Source organism: Chrysemys picta, chromosome 17 (genome assembly GCF_011386835.1).
Source record: "Chrysemys picta bellii isolate R12L10 chromosome 17, ASM1138683v2, whole genome shotgun sequence".
Classification (NCBI taxonomy): Eukaryota; Metazoa; Chordata; order Testudines; family Emydidae; genus Chrysemys; species Chrysemys picta.
In genome coordinates, this window is record NC_088807.1 from 7,684,626 (window position 1) to 7,704,832 (window position 20,207).

At 55.5% G+C, this 20,207-nt stretch overlaps 1 protein-coding gene across 10 annotated transcripts in view; it reads left to right on the forward strand.

The window, feature by feature from the left end:
- CLASRP (CLK4 associating serine/arginine rich protein) overlaps window positions 1-20,207 on the forward strand; it is a 45,033-nt gene that overhangs the window by 20,692 nt on the left and 4,134 nt on the right. For 6 of the 10 annotated variants that reach the window (XM_005295694.4, XM_065570697.1, XM_065570696.1 and 3 more), the window contains 13 exons: window positions 177-322; window positions 1,125-1,221; window positions 2,178-2,256; window positions 2,629-2,702; window positions 6,255-6,296; window positions 6,647-6,874; window positions 9,098-9,352; window positions 9,751-9,930; window positions 10,225-10,264; window positions 13,793-13,853; window positions 13,947-14,005; window positions 14,397-14,443; window positions 14,524-14,606. In XM_005295694.4, the coding sequence (XP_005295751.1) occupies window positions 177-322; window positions 1,125-1,221; window positions 2,178-2,256; window positions 2,629-2,702; window positions 6,255-6,296; window positions 6,647-6,874; window positions 9,098-9,352; window positions 9,751-9,930; window positions 10,225-10,264; window positions 13,793-13,853; window positions 13,947-14,005; window positions 14,397-14,443; window positions 14,524-14,606 (1,391 nt within the window). Of the gene's footprint in view, window positions 1-176; window positions 323-1,124; window positions 1,222-2,177; window positions 2,257-2,628; window positions 2,703-6,254; window positions 6,297-6,646; window positions 6,875-9,097; window positions 9,353-9,750; window positions 9,931-10,224; window positions 10,269-12,723; window positions 13,854-13,946; window positions 14,006-14,396; window positions 14,444-14,523; window positions 14,607-20,207 lie in introns of all 10 variants that reach the window. The other 4 variants (XR_010593356.1, XR_010593357.1, XR_010593355.1 and 1 more) reach the window with 3 other exon arrangements.

Genomic DNA, 20,207 nt, shown 5'->3' on the forward strand with positions numbered 1-20,207 from the left:
GTGGTTCTCCATTAACTATGCTTTGGGTTCCAAACGTAACCGGGACAACGTGGGGGTCAACAGAGCAGCCCTTTGAGAGCAGGGGAGGCTGGTGCTGCAAGACTCCAGGGACCTCGGGTGGGTGCCCTGTGCCCTTGCCCTGGCAGCACACGTTCACAGACAGTGTTTGTGCCCAGGCTCGCGGAGAAGAAGGCATCGATTGGCTACACGTACGAGGACAGCACCGTGGCTGAGCTCGAGAACTCCTTGGAGAAGCGGGGAGATGAGGAGGACTCTGAGGAGGACAGCAACACGGATGAGGACGAAGTCATTCCGGATATCGGTGTGTCTCGCTTGCCCAGGCAGTCCTGCCTCGGGATATCGCCTGTCCAGGCTGTGCTTGGGCAGCCCCACCGCCCCGCCCCGCACGCACAGACCGGCTTTCCCAGGCCTTGTGCTTACGAGTTCATCCTTCAGGTGCCAACTCCCCAGTGTGTTGGGCACGTGCCTGTTCTACATGGTGCCTGGGTGTATCTCTAGGGGAGGGGTGTGGGGGAGCAGTGCGTTGCTGTGGGGAGTTCTGGCTAACATGGGGAACCCCGGCCAACCCTTCCCGGCCCCCTCCTCCCTCCATGCATCAGTGGGTGCTTGCAGGGGCCTTGGGTGCTGGCTGGGGTTGTCACTCTTCCCCCCACCCAACCTGTCCCTGCTGCTGCTTTGGGGCTTGTAAACAGCTCCTGGGGAATAGGAGTCTGGTGGCTGACCTCAGAGCCCTGGGTTGGGCGGGGGCTGCTGTCCCTGCTTCCCCAGCTGAGCTCCGGTAAAGCTGCTGCCATGTGTTCCAATGGGGAAGGCGAGAGGGGCTGCTCCCCAGCTCCACTCCCTCAAACCTGTGAGCAGTGGGTGGAGGACCATGCTGGGGCGGGGGCATGTTCACTGAGCTCAGCACCAGAATGGGCCTCCTGAGAGGCCCAAGGAAGTCCTGTGGCCCCCACGTTTCAAACCTCAGCTGCACTATGGTGCAGCAGATACTCCAGCAACACCTCAGGTGGCCCGGGGGCAACTGGAGAGCAGCCCAGCTTCGCTGTCGGCCCCAAGGGCTGGCGAGGTCTGCAGGCACACTGACACCAGGCCTCTGCTTGCAGATGTGGAAGTTGATGTGGATGAGTTAAATCAGGAGCAGGTGGCTGACCTGAATAAACAGGCGACCACGTACGGGATGGCTGAGGGGGACTTCGTCAGGTAAGGCCCACGTGTGAGTCAGGGCCCGGAGCCGAGCTCCAGGCGCACCACCTCATCTCAGAGAGCTTCAGGTGCTCTGGGGGGTTGGATTGCCGTAGTCACGAGCCACATAGCAGAGCTGTGTCTACCGCGGGATGTAGGGGGCAGATGTACCCACTGTGGCTTGGTGTGGGGGCTCCCGTGGCAGCAGGCCCTTGGCAGCCCTGGCTTAGGTGAAGCTGCTGCTGCCCCTCTGCCCACATGCACTGAGAAGGTTGCTTGGGGCAGATGTGTGCGGCTGTCTGGCTGCTGCACGTATCGGTGAGAGACTGGTGCAGCTTCAGGGCAGCTCCATGTGTTTGGCTGTCTGCCTGCTGCATCTCCTACCGTACATGTGAAGTGCCAGCCCTCGGTGGGGAGGAGCATCCAGCTCTGGCATCAGCACTGCTCCCGTCGAGGGGCAGAGCATCTGACCCAGGTGGCAGGAGAGCCAGGGAGAGGTGCAGGGTTAAATGCAGCTCCTCTCTTCACTGATGCACCTGGGGGAGCAGTGGCTGCTTAGTTAATTTTAGGGTAAGACCCTTTGGATGGCACCCGTCCTGCTTTCCAGGGGCAGCCCAGACGCTGCTGCTGCTGCATGGGCCGCTCCAACTTGGAGCTTCCTCCCTTGTGCCAGTGGCACCCTGGTACCGCTGGTACTGTTCAGTTGTAGGCCCAGCTTAGCCCTTGACTCTTCCATTGAAGGCCCAAGTGCTCTGGTAGCAGCCCCTGTGCTAGAGGCAGATGCTGGGGCTGCGTCAGGGTGGGGGCAGAGCGGAGGCTCTTGCTTGCCAGCACTTGTTGTGGTAGTGAAGTCCCTTTGTCACAGTGCACCCATGCCCCCGCGTTGTGTACCTCCATCCAGGGGCTGGGCAGGGCAGGCTCTGTGAGCGCTGGGAACAGCCACACTTAGTCAGCTCTCTTTCCTTTTCCGGAAGGATGCTGCGGAAGGACAAAGAGGAGGCAGAAGCCATTAAACACGCCAAAGCCCTCGAGGAGGAGAAAGCCATGTACTCGGTAAGGCGCAGCCCTGGGGAGGGCTGTCCCAGCCAGACCTCTTCCCAGCCCTGCTCTGATCTCTGCCTGTATTTCCCAAGCCTGGCGAAGCCGCTTTCCCCATGGGTCAGCAGTGCCCTCCGGAGAGCTGTTGTGCTTTCCAGGTAGGCCCTGCTTCTAGAGGGTTAGCAGAGGGACGCAGAGGAGGTTTTAAAAGACCTGGCCATGTTAGCCAGGACTCCCCATGGCTGGCCTGCACCCAGACTGGGGCAGCTCAGCCCAGAGGAGCTGGTTGGGACAGACTCATTTCCCACCTCCTAGTACTGGGGGAGAGCAATGGAAGTTCCTGGCAGGCTTTCCTCCGCCACTCAGTGCTGGGCCTTTCTCATCTAGGGCCGTCGTTCTCGCAGACAGAGGAGGGAGTTTAGAGAGAAGCGCTTAAAAGGAAGAAAAATCAGCCCTCCCAGGTAAGGCGGTGACGACGTAACGTCCCCCTGCAGCAAACTAGTCAGCCAGAGGGGCTGGCGAGCAACGGGGTGCTGGGGCGGGGCCTCTGGCACTGGCTGTCCTGGGCGCAAGGGCTCTTGTCTCCCGTGTCTGGCCCCTGCTGCACTGTCACGGCAGCTCCCCCGGCCCTGAATGCAGTGACTCCTTCTGGAATCGTGGTTATTTCAAACAACTGGCTCTGAAAAGGCTCCGTCCACATGGATTCTGCTAGTGCAAGCTCGCCAAGGGGCTGGGCAGTGTGATGCTTTCTTTGGCCAGGGGTCTGTGTGTAAGGTAGGGAGTCTTCTGCTCTCACATGAATTTATAAGCCAGTGATCTGGTAAATTCATTAGCTCTGTCGCTTAAGGCCTCGGGGCGGCTGGCTTAGCTCCAGATGTTTCATGTGCTTCCGTCCCTGCCTCTGCTTGTCTGGACTCCTCTCCTCTGAACTCCTTTAGCAGGGAGGCTGGTGTCCCCGTTCCTTCATGGGTCACTGCTGAGAAATAGGGCAGACAACCCAAAACTGGTGGTTATTCTCCTATAAGATATACCAAACCAGCAACAAAAGTAAACTTCCGTTTCAGCCCAAAATTGGTGCAGGAAGGGGTGTCCCAGACACTGCTGAATGCATCATAGGAGCTTCTCATTCTTGGTTCTATATTACTACAGCTTCTAACCCAGCATTAGAAGTATCCGTGTATAACAGAAATGGTTCATCAAAATCATGGTTGGCTAAAACAGGCTTTTTCTTTGTAAGGTTCATTCTGGAAGTAACAATATTATTGAATTCCTTTACAAACCAAGGTAAAACTTGGTTAGATAGTGGATTGGATCTGCTCTTGCATGTCTCATATGATCTTGCCATGAGCTAATGAAAATAGTTAATTTATCCATGCAAGCTCTGGCAAATGTTTGGAACCCAATTAACATCAAGCCAATGTAAATATTAATGTTCTCCGTAGTGTAGGAATCTTGGCATTTAGCCATGAAAGCAATAGGGTGGTGTGCCTTAGTTTCCCTTTTCATACAGCATATTAGGTCTATAATGCCTTCTCTGATGTGAAAAGTTTTAAGACTGGTTACAGGCACTAGCTATGAAATATCAGTATCCCAAGGCCTTTTAACATAAAGTGTGTTGTCATGTAAAGAAACAGTAACCCTTAAAAGCTTCTAGCACATAGCGGGTTCTTACGTACCACTCCCAACATGTTTAAGGGTTTTTCCGAAAGATCATGCACACCGTACATTTGTACAGTTTTTGGTATCAGCAACAAACTAGCCACAGCAGTTAATATTAGCAATAATATTAACATCAGATCTGTCACTTGTATATTTACAAGCATTTTTGTCATGCTGTGTCTCTGACTCAATACTGTTGAGGTTTTGGCATTTTAGGGTTAACTTGTGGCTTCCATTAGCAAGATGAAGTTTTTCCCCTTCCTCCCTGTCCTGAAGGGTCAAAATCTGAGCTCTTTTGTGTAACAGAATCCATTGATTGGCTATGTGTGTCCTCTTTGCTAAAAGCTATGGTGTGGGCAAGTCTTTCTCCTCCTCCTGCCCCCCCAAATCAGTCAGGTAATTTGCATCAACACAGACACTAGTTTGTTTGTTAGTTTTCAGATTCTTAACCATTACCAATTCTAAGGCTGGACTCTGTCTTAAAGAGATACCATCCATTTTCACTAGCATGTTAGACTCAAGGTTCTTTTGTCCTTCCATTACCAACCTCTGGTTCCACCTGGAATCAGATGTCAAGTCCACTAAGAGACTAAAAGTCATATCTGAAGTGTCTAGGGGTGAAAGTTTGCCTGCCATCCCCTGTATTCTCAAGAGATAACTGCACAGCTGTCCTGCTCTGTAGATTCAGTTACTCAGTCTTCTCTTTCAACCTGAGATACAGACTGTTCACTCACAGAATCAGTATCCGAGGGGTAGCCATGTTAATCTGGATCTGTAAAAAGCGACAAAGAGTCCTGTGGCACCTTATAGACTAACAGACAGTTAGCCTATAAGGTACCACAGGACTCTTTGTCACTTTTTACAGAATCCGTATGGAGACATTCATGTTCCAACAACGTCGTCTTCCCAACAAGCTGGTCAAGCACAGCCACTTGGTCGTCATCATAGGGCTGTTCAAATTCCCTGACAAATTTCATTCCATCTGACGCCTTCTCTAAGTTATTCACACTGGGGTCTTTCTAAAGCAAAGTCAGTGGATCCATTTTCAACAGAAAAATTCTGGCTGTTAGGAACTGAAACAAATCTCTCAACAAACCGTTGCCTTCTACAGACAGAAATTCATCCTGATCTACCTCAATTAATTCACTTCCACACCCCTCGGTTACAGCAAACTGCTTTGCAAAAACAACCATGAGGATTCTTCTCCTTAGGAGCTTCTTTAAGCAACCGTTCACGTTTATCTTGCTCCACAGAAGCATTGCTCTGCGGAGCCACAACCAAACTCCCTCTGAGTGTCACTTACACTCAATCACCTCTGGCCCATTAGGAGGATTTTTACACAGCCCCCTTTTAGGCAAGCTGCTGAACTCCATAGTTAAAGGCATTTTCCTTCCCTTCGCAGCTTTCCTCACTGGCAACACACAGGTCACCAGGCTCCGCGCACACTACCTTAGTTACAAGTTTCCACACTGTCAGTGGGTAACGCAGTTCAATCACTTTCCTGCTCTCCTTGTGCGCTGGCTGTGATATCGCCCTGATTAAACAGAGTTGTCCTATCTTTACTCGGCAACACACTAGCAACAGGCAAAATAGAAGCACCAGTATTGCCTGGTCCCTGGGACTAACTGGATGCAACCTAGTTGCAATGTCATTCTCCCTAGCAGACACGAACTTAGGAACATTCCCCCCTGGGCTTTAGTTAAATCCAGAACCGAATCTGATGCAACTGATAATTTTTTCAACCATCATAGGCTGACAGGCTTCTTCTGTCTGCGTCACAAAGAGTGAGAGGAGCAGTTCTCAACCTGCGGGAACGCATGCAGCCCAGTTAGTGCACAGCTGTGTGCTAAAGACCAGCCCGCATGCCGGGGGTCTGCTGGGTTCCCAGCTGCCCAGCGTGGAGAGGTCCAGCCGGGCTGCCCTGCGGGGCCAGGGCACCCAGCCCCACCCCTCACAAGCCCCGGGGCTGCTGCTGCCCTGGCACCCGGCCTCTGCAGCCCAGGTAACACATTGTGGGCTGCAGCTGGTATCTCCGTGTTCTCACCTCCATGTAGAGCCAGTACAGGCCGTGGGCACCAGGGTTACGTTCCCTCTCTGGGAGAGGCCTCTGCTCCATTCAGTAGATGAGGTCTGTGGGGGGCTGCGACACTAGTGGGGCGGGTTAAACCCAAGAGGAGTAGCTCTGCCCTGCTTCCTGCACGGAATGGGGCACTGGGGAGGGTGAGCAGCGTGGTTGTGCTGCCAGCTGGTCACTCCGCCGGGCGCCTGGCTGCTGGCCACAGGGCAGGCTGTGCTCCTTGGATCTCTCCATGGTCCTTGGCACAGGCTCTCCATAACGTGTTCTCTCTTTGCAGCTATGCGAGGAGAGACAGCCCCACGTACGATCCCTACAAACGGTGAGTGCCTGTAGCTGCTGGGCATGGCAGGAGTGGTTTGCGGCCCCTCCGCCCCTTCTGGGGGAGAGGCCACTGCAGCGACAGTCTCTGGGGATTCCTGTAGTTGACAAACTCCGACTGTTTCTGAGGGGCCCTTGGGCTGGGGGAAGGTCACCCCCTGCTGGAGCAGGTGCTACGGTACACGCTGGGTCTGCTGCAGCCCTAGGGAGGTCCAGCAGGGGTCCAGAAGCTGCATTCACCGCAGTGTGTGCCCCTCCCCCTCCCCCCCCCCCCCCCCCCGCCCCGGGAGCTTTTGGTAAATTCCACCTCCCGCAGTGAAGCAGCCCCTTCTGTTCTCCCTTCGTTCCCAGGTCGCCTTCAGAGTCCAGCTCCGAATCCCGCTCGCGCTCTCGCTCGCCTTCCCCGGGCCAAGAAGAGAAGATCACGTTCATCACTAGCTTCGGGGGCAGTGACGAGGAAGCCGCTGCTGCTGCTGCTCAAGCCGGAGGAGTCCCTGGGAAAGCCGTCTCCCTTGGCAAGCCGCGCTCCACCCAAGTGCATCAGGGCAGCGCTGCAGCAGGTCATAGCGCCTCCTCCCGGTCGGTAACTCCCCCGTCTGGCTTGCTTTCCCAAACCTTAACACCAGAGACTCAGCAGGGGCTAACGGCCCATCTACGTGATCGGCCTGCACCCTCTGTGCCCCCGATGGGCACCAAGCCAAGCTGCCCCTGCTTGGAGACCCTGTCCAGTGAGAGCTCTTGGCATCCAGTCCTTTCCAGCTGCCATTTCGTTGTCAACCCTGCCCACGGGCTGGCCAGGTGCTGTGTGGGGTGGCCAGTTGGGGGCACTCTCCAGCAGACTGAGCGAGAGGCCTGTTTGGGTAGACAGTGCCTGGAAGGCCCTGAATAGCCAGACCCTCGACTTATGAGGGGGAACTCCGGGGGGCAGCTCGTCCTGGGGCCTAGGGAAGGGACCTGGCATGTCAGTGAGGGGGAGAGATTCTAGGACATGGGGGATCTGGCAGCTGGAAAGGGGCAGCTCTCCTGCTTGCCCACAATATCCCTTCCTCTCCTCTCCTTGCGTTCCCTGCCCCCCTTCCTTCGCCCCCCCGCCCCCCCGGAGTTGCTGTACTTCCTGGCCCTGTTCTCAGCGCACTGGCCTGTCCCAGCTCCCTCTCCAGACGAGCAGGGCACTTGAGCGCAGGCTGAGAGCTCACAGGGTTGTAAAGTGCCTCGTATGCACCATATAGACCAAGCTAGTGCCTGGCCTCGGAGCTGTGGCTGCATCGTTGCCATTGTGTGTCTGTGGCTAACTAGTGTGAGCTGGAGGCTCCACCTGCACCCCGTTGCACAGCGCTTGGCCAAGGCTGTGTAGGGAGACGGAGCTGCAGACGCTCTGCAGAGCCCCTGGGTGGTGCCCTCAAGTGGAACTGCATGTCCTGGCGTCTGGGCTGGCACTGCCTAACGTTACTGCCCCTCTCAGTGCCCCGTTGCAGCATTGCCAGAATCCCAGTTTGCCCCGGTAGCTCTGCCCCATGGGAGAGTCGTCGCACATTGGAGCCTTCCCATGGCCCACGTTGCAGGATGGTGGTGATCCACTCCCCCAGCCCTCAGGACATGCTGGGAGTGTGGGGGGGGCTGCAAAGCCACTTGTCTGTCTTAGGCAGTGAGGCCATGGGAGGGGGCTATGAGAAGAGCCCAGCGTTCCCATCGGTCTTTCTCAGAACCACGTCCCTCCTAACTCACTGAGCCCGGTGTGGCGCCTGTACCTTGCTGGAGGCCTCGTTGGAGGACCCGGGCAGGGGCTCAGCCCTTAAGGGGAGGGGCGTGATAAGACTTCAGGCTTTTCCCCAGCATTGTGGTAGGATGGTGTAACCAGCCCTGGCTCAATGCAGGTTTGAACAGCCTGTACCATCGCAATTGGGCTTCCCCTGCGTGCTCTGGGACTATGGACGTCGCTGCTAGCCCTGTCCTCCGTAGGGTCTTCTGGGGCAGACTGGCAAGACCAGAACGGACTTGCTAGCCTAACAAGCCTGCATGAAGGCCTGGGCCCCCCGTTCTCCCTGCAGCCTACCTTTGAGGGTCCCCAGTGGGGAATGGAAGATGAAGGATTCTGGTACCGGAAGGACAGACATGAGTTTCTGAGCCCCTAGCCTCTCCTGTTGGGGCGGGGGGGCTCCCCCTGTCAGTGGGCCCTGGACACCCCCAGATGCTCTCACGCTGTGCACAAGGGAATTGGGCAGCAGGCAGTTGCGTTGCAGCCACTGACGTGCAAGCCTTGCCCCTGGGGACTGGAGCAGAGCTGCTAGCCACCGGGGGGTGATGGTGCAGAATAGGTGGGGCTGGTCCACAGGGTTCTCTCCGCAGCTGAAGCATAAGGACACTGCTGGGGGAGCAGGGGACACTGAACATGCTGGGAGTCATTTGGGGCACTGCTGTCCGTTTCTTAGCCCTCTCCTGGGCCAGCGTGCAGGGATCCTGGCGGCAGTGAGGGGGAGGTTTTCTGATGCCTTCGTGTGGCCCCACTTGCCGTTGTCTCCTGGCTCTGAAGAGCTGCTGTATTTGAGAGTGTCTCGGAGCTGGACTGGGGGAAGAACTGGTAACAACCATCACAACATGCTTGTTCCTCCTTCATGCCAAGCCCTGCTTCTTCACTCTGGCTGTGCTAGCCGGGGGCAGAGGCCAGGGGCTGAGTCTGTCCAGTGCTACTTAGGGGAAGGGCAGGGATCTTGGCGTGCCGTGGTGCTCCAGTTCTTTGGCACCCCCTGTGTCACATCTCTGCCCTCTGCGTGAATGGCTTGCGTTGTCTCTGTCACTCTGTAGGAGACGCTCCTCCTCCTCGTCCTCATCCCCGTCCTCCTCGTCCTCTTCGAGTTCCCGCTCCAGCTCCCGCTCCCACCGAGCCGGTGGGCACCACCACCGGTCCAGCCGGTACCGCCGCTCCCACAGCCGACGGTATTCCCGCTCCCGCAGCAGGAGCCGGCGCTACTCCGGAGGGGGCTCACGGGATGGCCGCCGCCGCTCCAGATCACACTCGGCCGATCGGAGCCGCCGGTACAGCTCCCGTCGCAGGTCCAGGTACGTCCTGCCCGGAGCTGTGCAGTGAGCCGAGTGGGGGGTTGCAGGAATTTCCAGGCATGGCTTGTTCACCCTGCAATGGGGCCATGTGCTGCTGCAGCCTGCAGTGAGGCAGAGGTAGGGACAGGGCTGGGTGGGGGTGAGATGGCAGCTTTACACCTTGGGTTCCTCCTCCCTTCTCTGTACTTCGAGGAACCGCTCCAGCCCTGGCCGGAGGCCACTCCCCCTCTGGATGGGGCTATGGGAGACAACATCACTTCCCGCAGTTATCCGCAGCTGTGGGATTGGCAACCCTAATGCCATGCTACTGCTCCACTTCCAGGGCATGTGGAGGGAGGGAGGCTGGCACGCTCTGTGGCGTAGGGAAGGCTTGGAGGCTATGTCCTGTGCGTTTTTAGGAGCCATTCCCGGTCCGGGGAGCGCTATCGCCGGAGCGGCCGAGCGGGGAGACACTGGAGTAGCAGTCGGAGCAGCAGGAGTCCTAGCGATTCACGAAGCCGCAGCAGATCAGCTTCTCCAGCAAGAGAGAAACTGCTGAGGCCTGCAGCTTCCCCAGCCGTGGGGGAGAAACTGAAAAAGTGAGCGAGGGAAGGCCTCCCTGTTCTAGCGCTTCCCCTGGCCTCCCTTCCGCATGCTGTGTTTGGCCTTGAGCCCTGCAACAGAAGGGGCTTCTCCTGCCCCTGCCCTGGGGAGCGCTGGCACCCGGCGGCGTGGGTACGGGAAGGAGACGAATGCCGAGCTCTGTGGGAGCTGCCGGGTCTGCCCGCGTCTGAGGGGGGAGGTTAGTGCTGGGCCTCTCCCTCTCCCAGACAAGGACATTGCGTCTCCTCCGCTCCACAGTGCTTCTGATCACAGCTCTTTTCCCCCTCTAGGGCTGACACTGCTGGTGGTAAAGAGACAGGAGCTGCCAAAGTCAGTAAGAATTTAACCTCACCTGTTTAATTCACATCACTGCAGAACAAACTAAGGGACCCTGTAGTTCACGGGAGTGAGGAGATGCAGGGACTTGTCTGAATGAAAGGCTCCTTGACTGCGTTTGAAACCCAAGTCCCCTGTCCCTGGGCTGGAAATCCTGAGCCCTCTCCTCAAGGGGCAGGCCCGCCACGCCCAGTAGCTCCTTAGAACTGAGAATGGACGGCAGCCGGCATAGGCAAGTGCCAGCACCCCTGCCTCCGGGCGAGCAGTCTCAGCTCTGAGTGACTGACAGGTGGGGATGGGTTTCGGGTCACTGTCCCTTTCGCTGAATTCCTGGGAACAGAAGACCTCTTCCCTTCTCCTGGCTCCACAAAGACCCCAGTCCGCTGGGTAGTAGCCAGTCCATAGTGTGGGGGGTGGGGCTGGCCTGTAAGGGGGCTAACCCAGATCCCCCACCTTCAGTGACCCCTGTAAGCAGATGAACCTATATCCTCTATTGCACTGACTAAGCTAGAATGCAAGGGTGCCAAGCTTTGGGACTATTGCCATCCCTGAAAACCAGCCTGGTGCGTCAGTCCCCCTGGCGGCTTCACACCCACCCCTCCCTCGCCAGCTGCGCTCTCCAGACCCTGTTGGTCTGGGGCGTGGGCTGCTCTGCAGCGAGTTCCTTGTGACTGTGCTCCCGCTTGCCTGCCTGGGTGCAGGTGCACCAAGCAGTAAACAAAGCGCCGCAAAGAGGAGCTTTGGGAGACTCGTTGAGGGGAGAAGGTGCTTTGAGCTGCCAAGGGGGCTGGGGCCAGGACACACCCTCCCTTCCCAGCTGTTCGGTTCCTGGAACAAACCTCCTGGGGGCTTTCGGACTCCGGGCCTCGCAGCTGTGGGATCCCTACATCATTCTGGGGCCTGCTGTCTGTTCCTGGGCAGCAGGTTGGAGCGGCTTGACCCAGGGTTAGGTTCCTGATCCTCCCAGCCTGCATGGCCCTGACTCCAGATGGAGCCCCTGGGAAGGAGTTCCAGACATGGAGGGAGAGGTGCTGGATTGGAAGCAGGGGGCCCTGCTGTACTCTGCAAGGCCATTTCATGGCCAAGTCAGCCCGCAATGCAGAGAGGCGCTCTGTGTTCTGTTGACCCTTGTGTCCTTGAGATCCCGAAGAGGAAGGGAAAGCAGGCTCGCTGCATTCCTACCTGAGATCCAGGTGCGCACTGGCTCTCCAGGAATGGGCAGCAGGGTGTTGGCTTCCCTCCATGTGTCTGGGAAGGAGTAGCACCCAATGAACTCCTGATGGTCTAGATCCCAAGGCTGGGCCCCTAGGGAAGCAAGGTGCCTGTGTGGGGGTGTGCAGTGGGATCCTCTGCAGAGCAAGGGAGGGAGTGCCCTTGGGTTTACCCTGGCATCCCTCTGCCTGCCGCTCTGCAGGTCATCTCCAAGCCACCACCACCATGGGGAGCCTTTGTGTGACCCTTAAGGCTCAGGCTGTCAGATGGATGCTGTCTGTCAGAAAGGAGCAAGCCACGGGTGTATATAGGCCAGGTGCCTTCTTGGTATGATTTGAATGTGGGGAGCTGGCTCTAGCCCCAAGGCAATTGTCAAACATGTTTTCTTGTCTGCTTAATACACTGGGCTAATCGATCAAATTTGCTAAAGCACTGGGGAAATGTCAATCAACATGACTGACAGCCAACAGCAGCAATCCACACTAACTTCTCGCATTCAGAGAATCGGACTCTGGGACGAGCTTCTGCACTTCCGCCAGTGGGCTAATGGAGGTGAAGCCCTGGCCAGCCTGGCCCTCCATGAATGGAGCTGGGCTAGGGTGCCCAGGGCTCCCCAGCCCTGCAGGTGTTAGGCACATTCTTACTTGGCTAGAATCCCTGCGAGAGATCCATGCTGTCCCCAGAGACGTGGAGCTGGGTTCTCTCTGAGCCTACCTGTATTGAAAGGCCCCTGGAGTATTGCTGGTGCTGGTCTCCTCCCGGCTGCATGAACAGGCATGGCTGGCTGGGCTGAGTTCCTCCAGTCCCCAAGCCCTTCCTGTGGCTGTTAGAGGAGCAGCAGCCTTTGCCCAGCTCCCATCTATGCTAGAACCAACTGGAGAGTGGCCCTTGGCCCCTCCTTTGGGTGCCCCTGCGTGCCTGTGAGTGGGTCCCTGCTGGCCTAAGTAGAGTTGCGTATTCTCACCAGTGAAGCCTCTTGTTTCTGGCTGCCTGTCCACAGGGCAGCTCCCCAGAGCTGAGAGGCCCAGCTTGGCACACAGCCTGAGAGTGCTCCCAGAAAAAGTCAGAAAAGTACGTTTTCCTCCCCCTCGCCCACCTTGGAGTGATGTAAATGCATTGGTCACCCCATCTCACACAGGATACCCTAGAACAGGAGGTTCAGAGGAGGGGGGGGGGCTTGATCACAGTCTACAAGTACCTGTGTGGGGAACAAATATTTAATAACTGGCTCTTCCATCTAGCGGCGAAAGGTCTAACACGATCCGATGGCTGGAGGTTGAAGCTAGACAAAGTCAGACTGGAACAGTGAGAGTCATTATCCATTGGAACAACTTACCAGCGGTCATAGTGGATTCTCCATCCCTGGCAACTTTTAAATCAAGATTGAATGGTTTTCCAAAAGCTCTGCCCTAGGAATTATTTTTGGGCCGTTCCCTGGCCTGGGTTACACACAATGGTCCCTTCTGGCCTTGGAATCTACAAATCTGAAACAATGGTCAAAGGCCTAGAAAAACTCTTGGCTGGAGGGAGTGAAAAGATTTGGCTTTTTTCCCTTAGGGTATGTCTACACTGCAGTTGGAAGTGGGATTGCAGCATGTGCAGATATGCCTGAGGTAGATTTGATCTAGCTACCTTGGACCCTAGGAGCAGCTGGCCTATGCCTCCACCCCTTCTGCTGTGACTTCAATGCTATTGTTACTCAAGCTAGTTTTGATCAAGTTCAATCAAAGCTATCTCGAGTATGTCTACAATCTTACCTCCTGGCTGTAGGGTAGACACTCCTCTAGAGGAGGTGAATAAGAGGCAACAGGAGAAAGTCTATGAATGACTGACTGGTCGAGAAGGGCGATTGGGAGCGTTCCCCTGCCTCACAGCATGAGAAGGGAACATTCCAAACGGATGAAGACATCCACAGACTGACTCTCATATTTTATTCAAAAGGAACTCATTGACATAGGATATTGCTGAGGCCAAAAACTTGGCGAGATGCAATGAGGGACTGGCCGTTTCTGTGGCTACAAGAATATCCCGAGTTACTCTAGTCAACGCAACACAGAACATTGGAAGTGGGGGGAGAATCTCCTTCTTCAAGGCCTAACCCAGTCTCTAGGTGTCAAGGATCAGGATGAGACCTGCCGGGGCAGGTTGCTCCCCCATCTGTCTGCTGCAGGGTTTCCTGTCTTTTCCTCTGAGGCATCTGGTGTAGGAGATGCCCTCCTCGGCAAGAGTGCCTCCGGATCTGGTCCTGTCTGGCAGTGCCGATGTCCCTGGGCCTTCCCTTAACACGTCTCTGTTTAACTTTCCTTGTAGCCAAAGCTGACTCCGCAGGAGAAGCTGAAGTTGCGAATGCAGAAGGCTCTCAACAGGCAGTGTAAGCAGAACCCGGTTTCATCATGCAATTCACTTGCCGCTCTGGCCTGGCCTTGTGGCAGCTGCTTAAAATCTCTCTCTCTGTCTCTCTCAGTTAAAGCTGACAAAAAGGCAGCACAAGAGAAGATGATGCAACAGGAACATGAAAGGCAGGTATGTGACCCAGCTGCACCCTGACATGGGTCCGTCTCTAACCACTGGGCTGCGCCACTACTACCCCTGGGTGAAGTGTCTGGCCGTTTGGAATGGCCTCTCTCTGCAGACCCCTCTGCCTGGTTAGGAGTGCTCAGGGATGTGTTACCAGAGAGCAGAGCTAGCATCCACAGCGGTGGTCCAGGGGTGGGGAGTGAAGTCACGGGAGCACTGCTGTGCTGAAGGGAGTGTGTGTGTTTTGGGGTTCACACTGAGCTTGGGCGGCTATGCCTCAGCCGAGCTCTGAAGGGCTCTGCCCACAGAATGAACGTGTAGCAGCTGCCTCTTGAGGGCACCTCGCTGCCTGTGCATGACCCGTGGCCCTTGGCTGATCCGTGCCTCTCTCTTTCAGGAGCGAGAAGACGAGCTGCGAGCCATGGCCCGGAAGATCCGCATGAAGTAAACTCTCTTGCTTCCCCTGTTGTTCTCTGGGCGTGCTCTCTGCAGGTTGTGCGCTAAGCCCTCTTGTTTCTCTGCAGGGAGAGAGAGCGGCGAGAGAAGGAGCGGGAAGAATGGGAAAGGCAGTACAGCAGGCAGAGCCGCTCCCCGTCCCCACGATACAGTGAGTAACCACCGCTTGGCACCGCCCTGGCAAGTGACTCCTGTGCTGTCAGAGAGTGGGAGCAGACACAGACTGGGGGGCAGGGAGTGTGATGGGTTCGGTCACAAAGACCCCCTTGGGACTGTCACCTGATTTGCTGAAATTACCTCTGAGCCCATTTTCCCTGCCAGCTTGGGTCTCCAGAACCCTGCCTTGTTGAGCCAGACACGCTAGCCTGCTGCAACACAGACCCAGGGTCTGGACCACACCCCCAAAGCTGCAGGCTTTAAGTGAAAACCACTCAGCAGGTTGCTTGTCTCTAGCACCCAGACACCCAGCTCCCAATGGGATCCAAACCCCAAATAAATCCGTTTTACTCTGTATAAAGCTTATACAGGGTAAACTCATAAATTGTCCACCCTCTATATCACTGATAGAGAGATATGCACAGCTGTTTGCTCCCCCAGGTATTCATCACTTACTCTGGGTTTACTAATAAACTTGGTTTTATTAATTATAAAAAGTAGGATTCAAGTGGTTTCAAGTAATAACAGACAGAACAAAGTAAGCCACCAAGCAAAATAAAGCAAAAACAAGAAGTCTAAACCTAATACATTAAGAAACTGATTACAGGTAAATCTCACCCTCAGAGATGTTCCAATAAGCTTCTTTCACAGACTAGACTCCTTCCTAGTCTGGGCCCAATCCTTTTCCCGGTACTGTCCTTGTTAGTTCCAGCAGGCATCTCAGGTGGTAACTAAGGGTTTTCTCATGACTGGCCTCTTTTGTTCTGCTACGCCCCCTTTCATAGCATTGGCACAAGGTGGGAATCTTTTGTCTCTCTGGGTCCCCACCCCTCCTTCTAAATGGAAAAGTACCAGTTTTAAGATGGATTTTAGTATCATGTGACATGGTCACATGTCCTGTGAGACCCCAGCCTCCATTCTTCCTGGGCTGGCCCACACATACACAGGAAGGTTTGCAAGTAAACAGAGCCATTTACAGGTCATTGACTCTGAAGTACCCTTAATGGCTTCCACTTAATATGTTTACATCAGTAATACAAGTTTATATCTTATTCTCCTAACTCCAGACATAGAAATAATACATGCAAACAAATAGGATGAACACACCCAGTAGATAAGCTTTTTAACCATACCTTACAAGAGACCTCTTGCATAAAGCATATGCCAGTTGCATCATATTCACACTCATAAGCATATTTTCATAAAGCATATGGAGTCCAGCCTCACAGGGAGCAGCTGCTGTTTGGGAGCTCGCTGTCTGCAGAACTGGGGAGAGAGCTGCTCCTTGCTCCAGCATTCACTGTGATGGTGCTGCAGTGGTCGTGGGCTAGGCTGGGAGGCGACTCAGTGCTACATGTGTCCAGCAGATGTCGCTCTTCGTCCTCAGCATGTGCTTTGGATACGGGCTGGGTTCGCAGAGATTAGGGCCTAAATCTTCAGAAGTGGCCAGTGATTTTGAGGCCAGTGGGAGACACTCTTCCCCCCCCCCCCCCCCCCAGTATCCTCGAGATCAGTCTCCTGCAGTCCCTCATAGCAGCCTCTTCAGGGGTCCAGGTGTGTGTGAGGGGGAAGCATTGTGTGTGTGTGTGTGTTTCTGGGGAACAGTGCCATTCAGGTAGCGTCCAGCCTCACTAATGGCTCATGCCCCTGGAGGGCCTGCACCCCAGTGGGAGCTGGCTGTACCCAGGGCTTCCCTTTTCGCCAGAGGTTAAGAACATAAGAACGGCTATACTGGGTCAGACCAAAGATCCATCTATCCCAGTATCCTGTCTTCCGACAGTGGCCAATGCCAGGTGCCCCAGAGGGCAAAGCTAAATTAAGATTAATAAGAATCAGTATTTTTGATTCTTATGTGAAAGTTTAAAAGTGTAATTGGCTTGTTCTGTTTCTATCTGACTAGTAGGACTGCAAGAGTCCGGTTACCCTCCCCTGCTTGCAGGGTCAGGCATGTACCATTCAGTAGGTCCTTTCCCCAGAGCAGTTGACTGATCTCCTTATCAGCCAGCTGCTTCCCGCTTAGTCTCCAATTGCTGAACTGGATGGCTCATGCTGGACTCTGCCGTTTGCTAACTGGTAAGAGACTTTCAGAGCGTACATAGCATTTTGTCTTCTAAGATGCTTCATTCTAAAAATGACAGGTTTCAGAGTAGCAGCCGTGTTAGTCTGTATCTGCAAAAAGAACAGGAGTACTTGTGGCACCTTAGAGACTAACAGATCTATTAGAGCATAAGAAGAAGTGGGCTGTAGTCCACGAAAGCTTATGCTCTAATAAATCTGTTAGTCTCTAAGGTGCCACAAGTACTCCTGTTCTTAAAATGCTCATCTCTTCTGAGAGACACGAGTCCAGGGCGTCGTTAACATCCGTTCTGAAGTCACGTGGGAGCTTCTGGGAATCCCACCCTGAGATGCCTAAATATAGGCTGAAGGGTCTCACTTTAGGCTTCTACTTCTGAAAATACTGGCCTGTGTATTTAAAAAAACACAAAACAAAACACTTCTTCGAGATGTGTTGCTAATGTCCAGTCTAATTAGGTGCGTGCACGGCAGCCGGAAGATTTTTCCCCTAGGGGTGTCCGTCGGGTTGGCCTGGGCGCCCCCTGCAGTTGCACCTTTATGGCGCTTAATATCGGGCCCTGCAGACCTGCAATCCCCTAAGTTCCTTCTTACTGCCAGTGCCGGTTAGCCGGAACGTCTCTATCTCTTGCTTTGGCAAGCGCCTCCACTCTTGCCATGTCTTTTGTAAATTGTGTATATAGTTATCATAGTTAGGTGGTTTCTTCGCTAAGTTTCATTTTGGGGGGACACCTCCCCCCCCCAACGTTTTCCGAGCACTAGGGCATGCCTCGGCCCCTGGGTTGTAAAGCCTGCAAGGACTGTGGCAAGTCTATGCCCAGGAGCAACTCGCACACTTTCTCCGAAGTGTTTGGGGGAGAGCCATCAGAAGGAGCGCTGCAAGATTTGCAGGGGGTTTCGCCCCAGAACCCTTGAAGACCGGGACCAGTGTCTCAAGAGCCTCATGATGGAGGCTGCGCTCCACCCTCAATCGGACCCTGGCTTGGCAGAGCCGACCCCGAGCACCTTCTCATCGGTGCGGAGTGCACCAGCGCCGAGGAAGGACTCTTTGAGAGACCCTCTGCACCACCCTGGCTCCGCCCACAAGGCCTCGACACAGGCAGGCACCGATCTCAGTCTCCGGTGCCCCAAAGAAGAGGAGGCCGGAGAGGAGCCGCTCTCCTCCAGCTAAGCCCAAGGAGCAGTTGGCTGTGAGACCCATGTCGGGCCACGCCTCCTTGGCTTCACCGCCAACCCGGGTCACACCAACTCCTTCCCCCACGGGGATCCAGTCGAGTCCGGACCCTCATCGCTTACCGGCCAGTCACAGCCGAGAGCTACAGCTCCCCTCCACACCAGAGGTGTTTGAGGCGGCAAGGGACCTGCTGGAACTTACAGCGTCGTTCTCCCCTCCAAGGAGGGACAAATCACCAGGGCCAGTTCGACCCTCAGTGCTGTTGAGGGGCAAGCCGGCGACAATGGGGCAGCAATCACCATTTCCTGCGTATTGTTCCCCGGCACCAGCTACCCATGCAGGGGAAACCGCGCTGGTCCCCCGGCACCAATCACTGACACCAATGGGCCCCACTCCTCTGTGGTCCTCCTATATGGAGTCCTCGGAGGCGGAGTTGTATCGCTCCAGCAGGAGCAGAAGGTCCTGGCGCCATCGGCAGCTCTACCCACCACCGTAGCCGGGTCAGTGGCGGGCTCCGCTCCAATGGCCATTCTGGACTCCCTGAGCATTCCTCAGAGCCAGGGGTCGCATTCCAGGTCATCGTCAGTGGCCTCGGTGTCAATTGTGCCATCATTGATGCTGTCGGCACTGGGGGCATTGGCTGTAGTGACCACTGCAGTCAGCTGCCACGGCTCCGACGTCGGTGGCTCCGGTATATGTGGCGCCGGCGGTCTCGGCACCATCAGTTGTGGCCGCACCGTTCTTCCCATCAGGGACTGCACTGGGACACCGGACACCACAAGACCCCCTCGGCGCCAAGGGCAGGGAGCACGACCCACTGCCAGCCAGACTTTTGTCTTTGTCCTCGCTGGTGATGGGCACATCAACGGCCCCAGCCCTGGAAGACAGCAGGGTTTTGCAACAACTGCTTAGGAGGGTGGCACAGAACCTGGGGATCTAGGTGGTCAACTTTCTTGCCCCCTCTGTGCCCTCCTGCATTGCCCTGCCACTTATTAAAACTATCAGTGAGACCACTAAGAGCTTGTGGCAGACCCCGGCCTCTTTGTCTCCCACGGTGAAGAGGAATGAACAAAGGCACTCTGTTCCCTCAAAGGGAAATGAGCACCTTTATGTGCACCCTCCGCCAGATTCTCTGGTAGGGGACGCGGCTACCAGCATGAGTGCTAGGGCTATCAGGGGCCCTCCCCAAAAAACCAGCAGGTGAAGAAATTAGATCTGTTTGGGAGGAAGGTCTATTTGATGGGGGGGGTTGCAGCTCTGCATTTCAAGTCAACAGGCCATCGTCAGTAGATACAGCTACAACACCTGCGGAGCAATGGCCAAATTTGAGGAGCTGCTGCCACAGGACTTCTGCGCAGAGTTTTCTGCGCTGGTTGAGGAGGGCAAGCTCATTGCCCCAGCCACCCGCACCATGGCAACGGGGGTAGCCATGATGAGGAGCTCCTGGCTGCAGTCTCTGGCCTCCCCTAGGAGGTCCAGCAGACTATCCAGGACCTCCCCTTTGAAGGCTCGGCCCTCTTTTCAGAAAAGACAGACGCAAGGCTCCATAGCCTGAAGGACTCGAGGGCCACACTCCAGTCCTTTGGCCTGCATACCCCCACTACACAGCAGAAACATTTCAAGCCGCAACCTCCATCGTGGTTCTACCAGCCACAGAGCAGACAGGATGGTTCTTGGTGGAGGAATAGGAATGTCAGGAAAAGGCCCCACTCTTCCTCACACCAGGGCTATGGCCAGTCGAAGCCGTCTTCAGGCCAGAAGCAGACCTTTTGAAGGCGCGCTCAAGGATGGCGCACCAGCACGGACACTGGATCCACCCCACCTTACCTTCCTGAACAGATTGTCCCCTTTCTACCCTGCGTGGACCCATATTACATTGGGCCTCTGGGGCTCCGCATGATAGAAAGGGGATACTCTCTCCAATTCTTGGCCCTTCCACCCCCCTTCCTTGTCCCTCTTCAGGGACCCTTCTCACAAGCAACTCCTCATACAGGAGGTGCATTCGCTCCTACTGCTGGGGGCAGTGGAAGAGGTTCCTCAGGAGCTCAAGGGCAAGGGCTTCTATTCCTGGTATTTCCTAATACCAAAAGCCAAAGGCGGCCTCAGGACCACCCTAGACCTGCGAGAGCTCAACAGATTCATGGGAAAAACTGAAGTTTCGCATGGTCTCCATTATCGCTTCATTGGATCCAGGGGACTGGTATGCCACCCTCAACTTGAAGGACGCATACTTTCACATCGTGTAATCACCGTCCCACAGAAGGTACCTCAGGTTTGTGGTGAACCACAATCACTACCAGTTCACATTCCTCCACTTCGGCCTCTCAGCAGCTCCTTGAGTGTTTACCG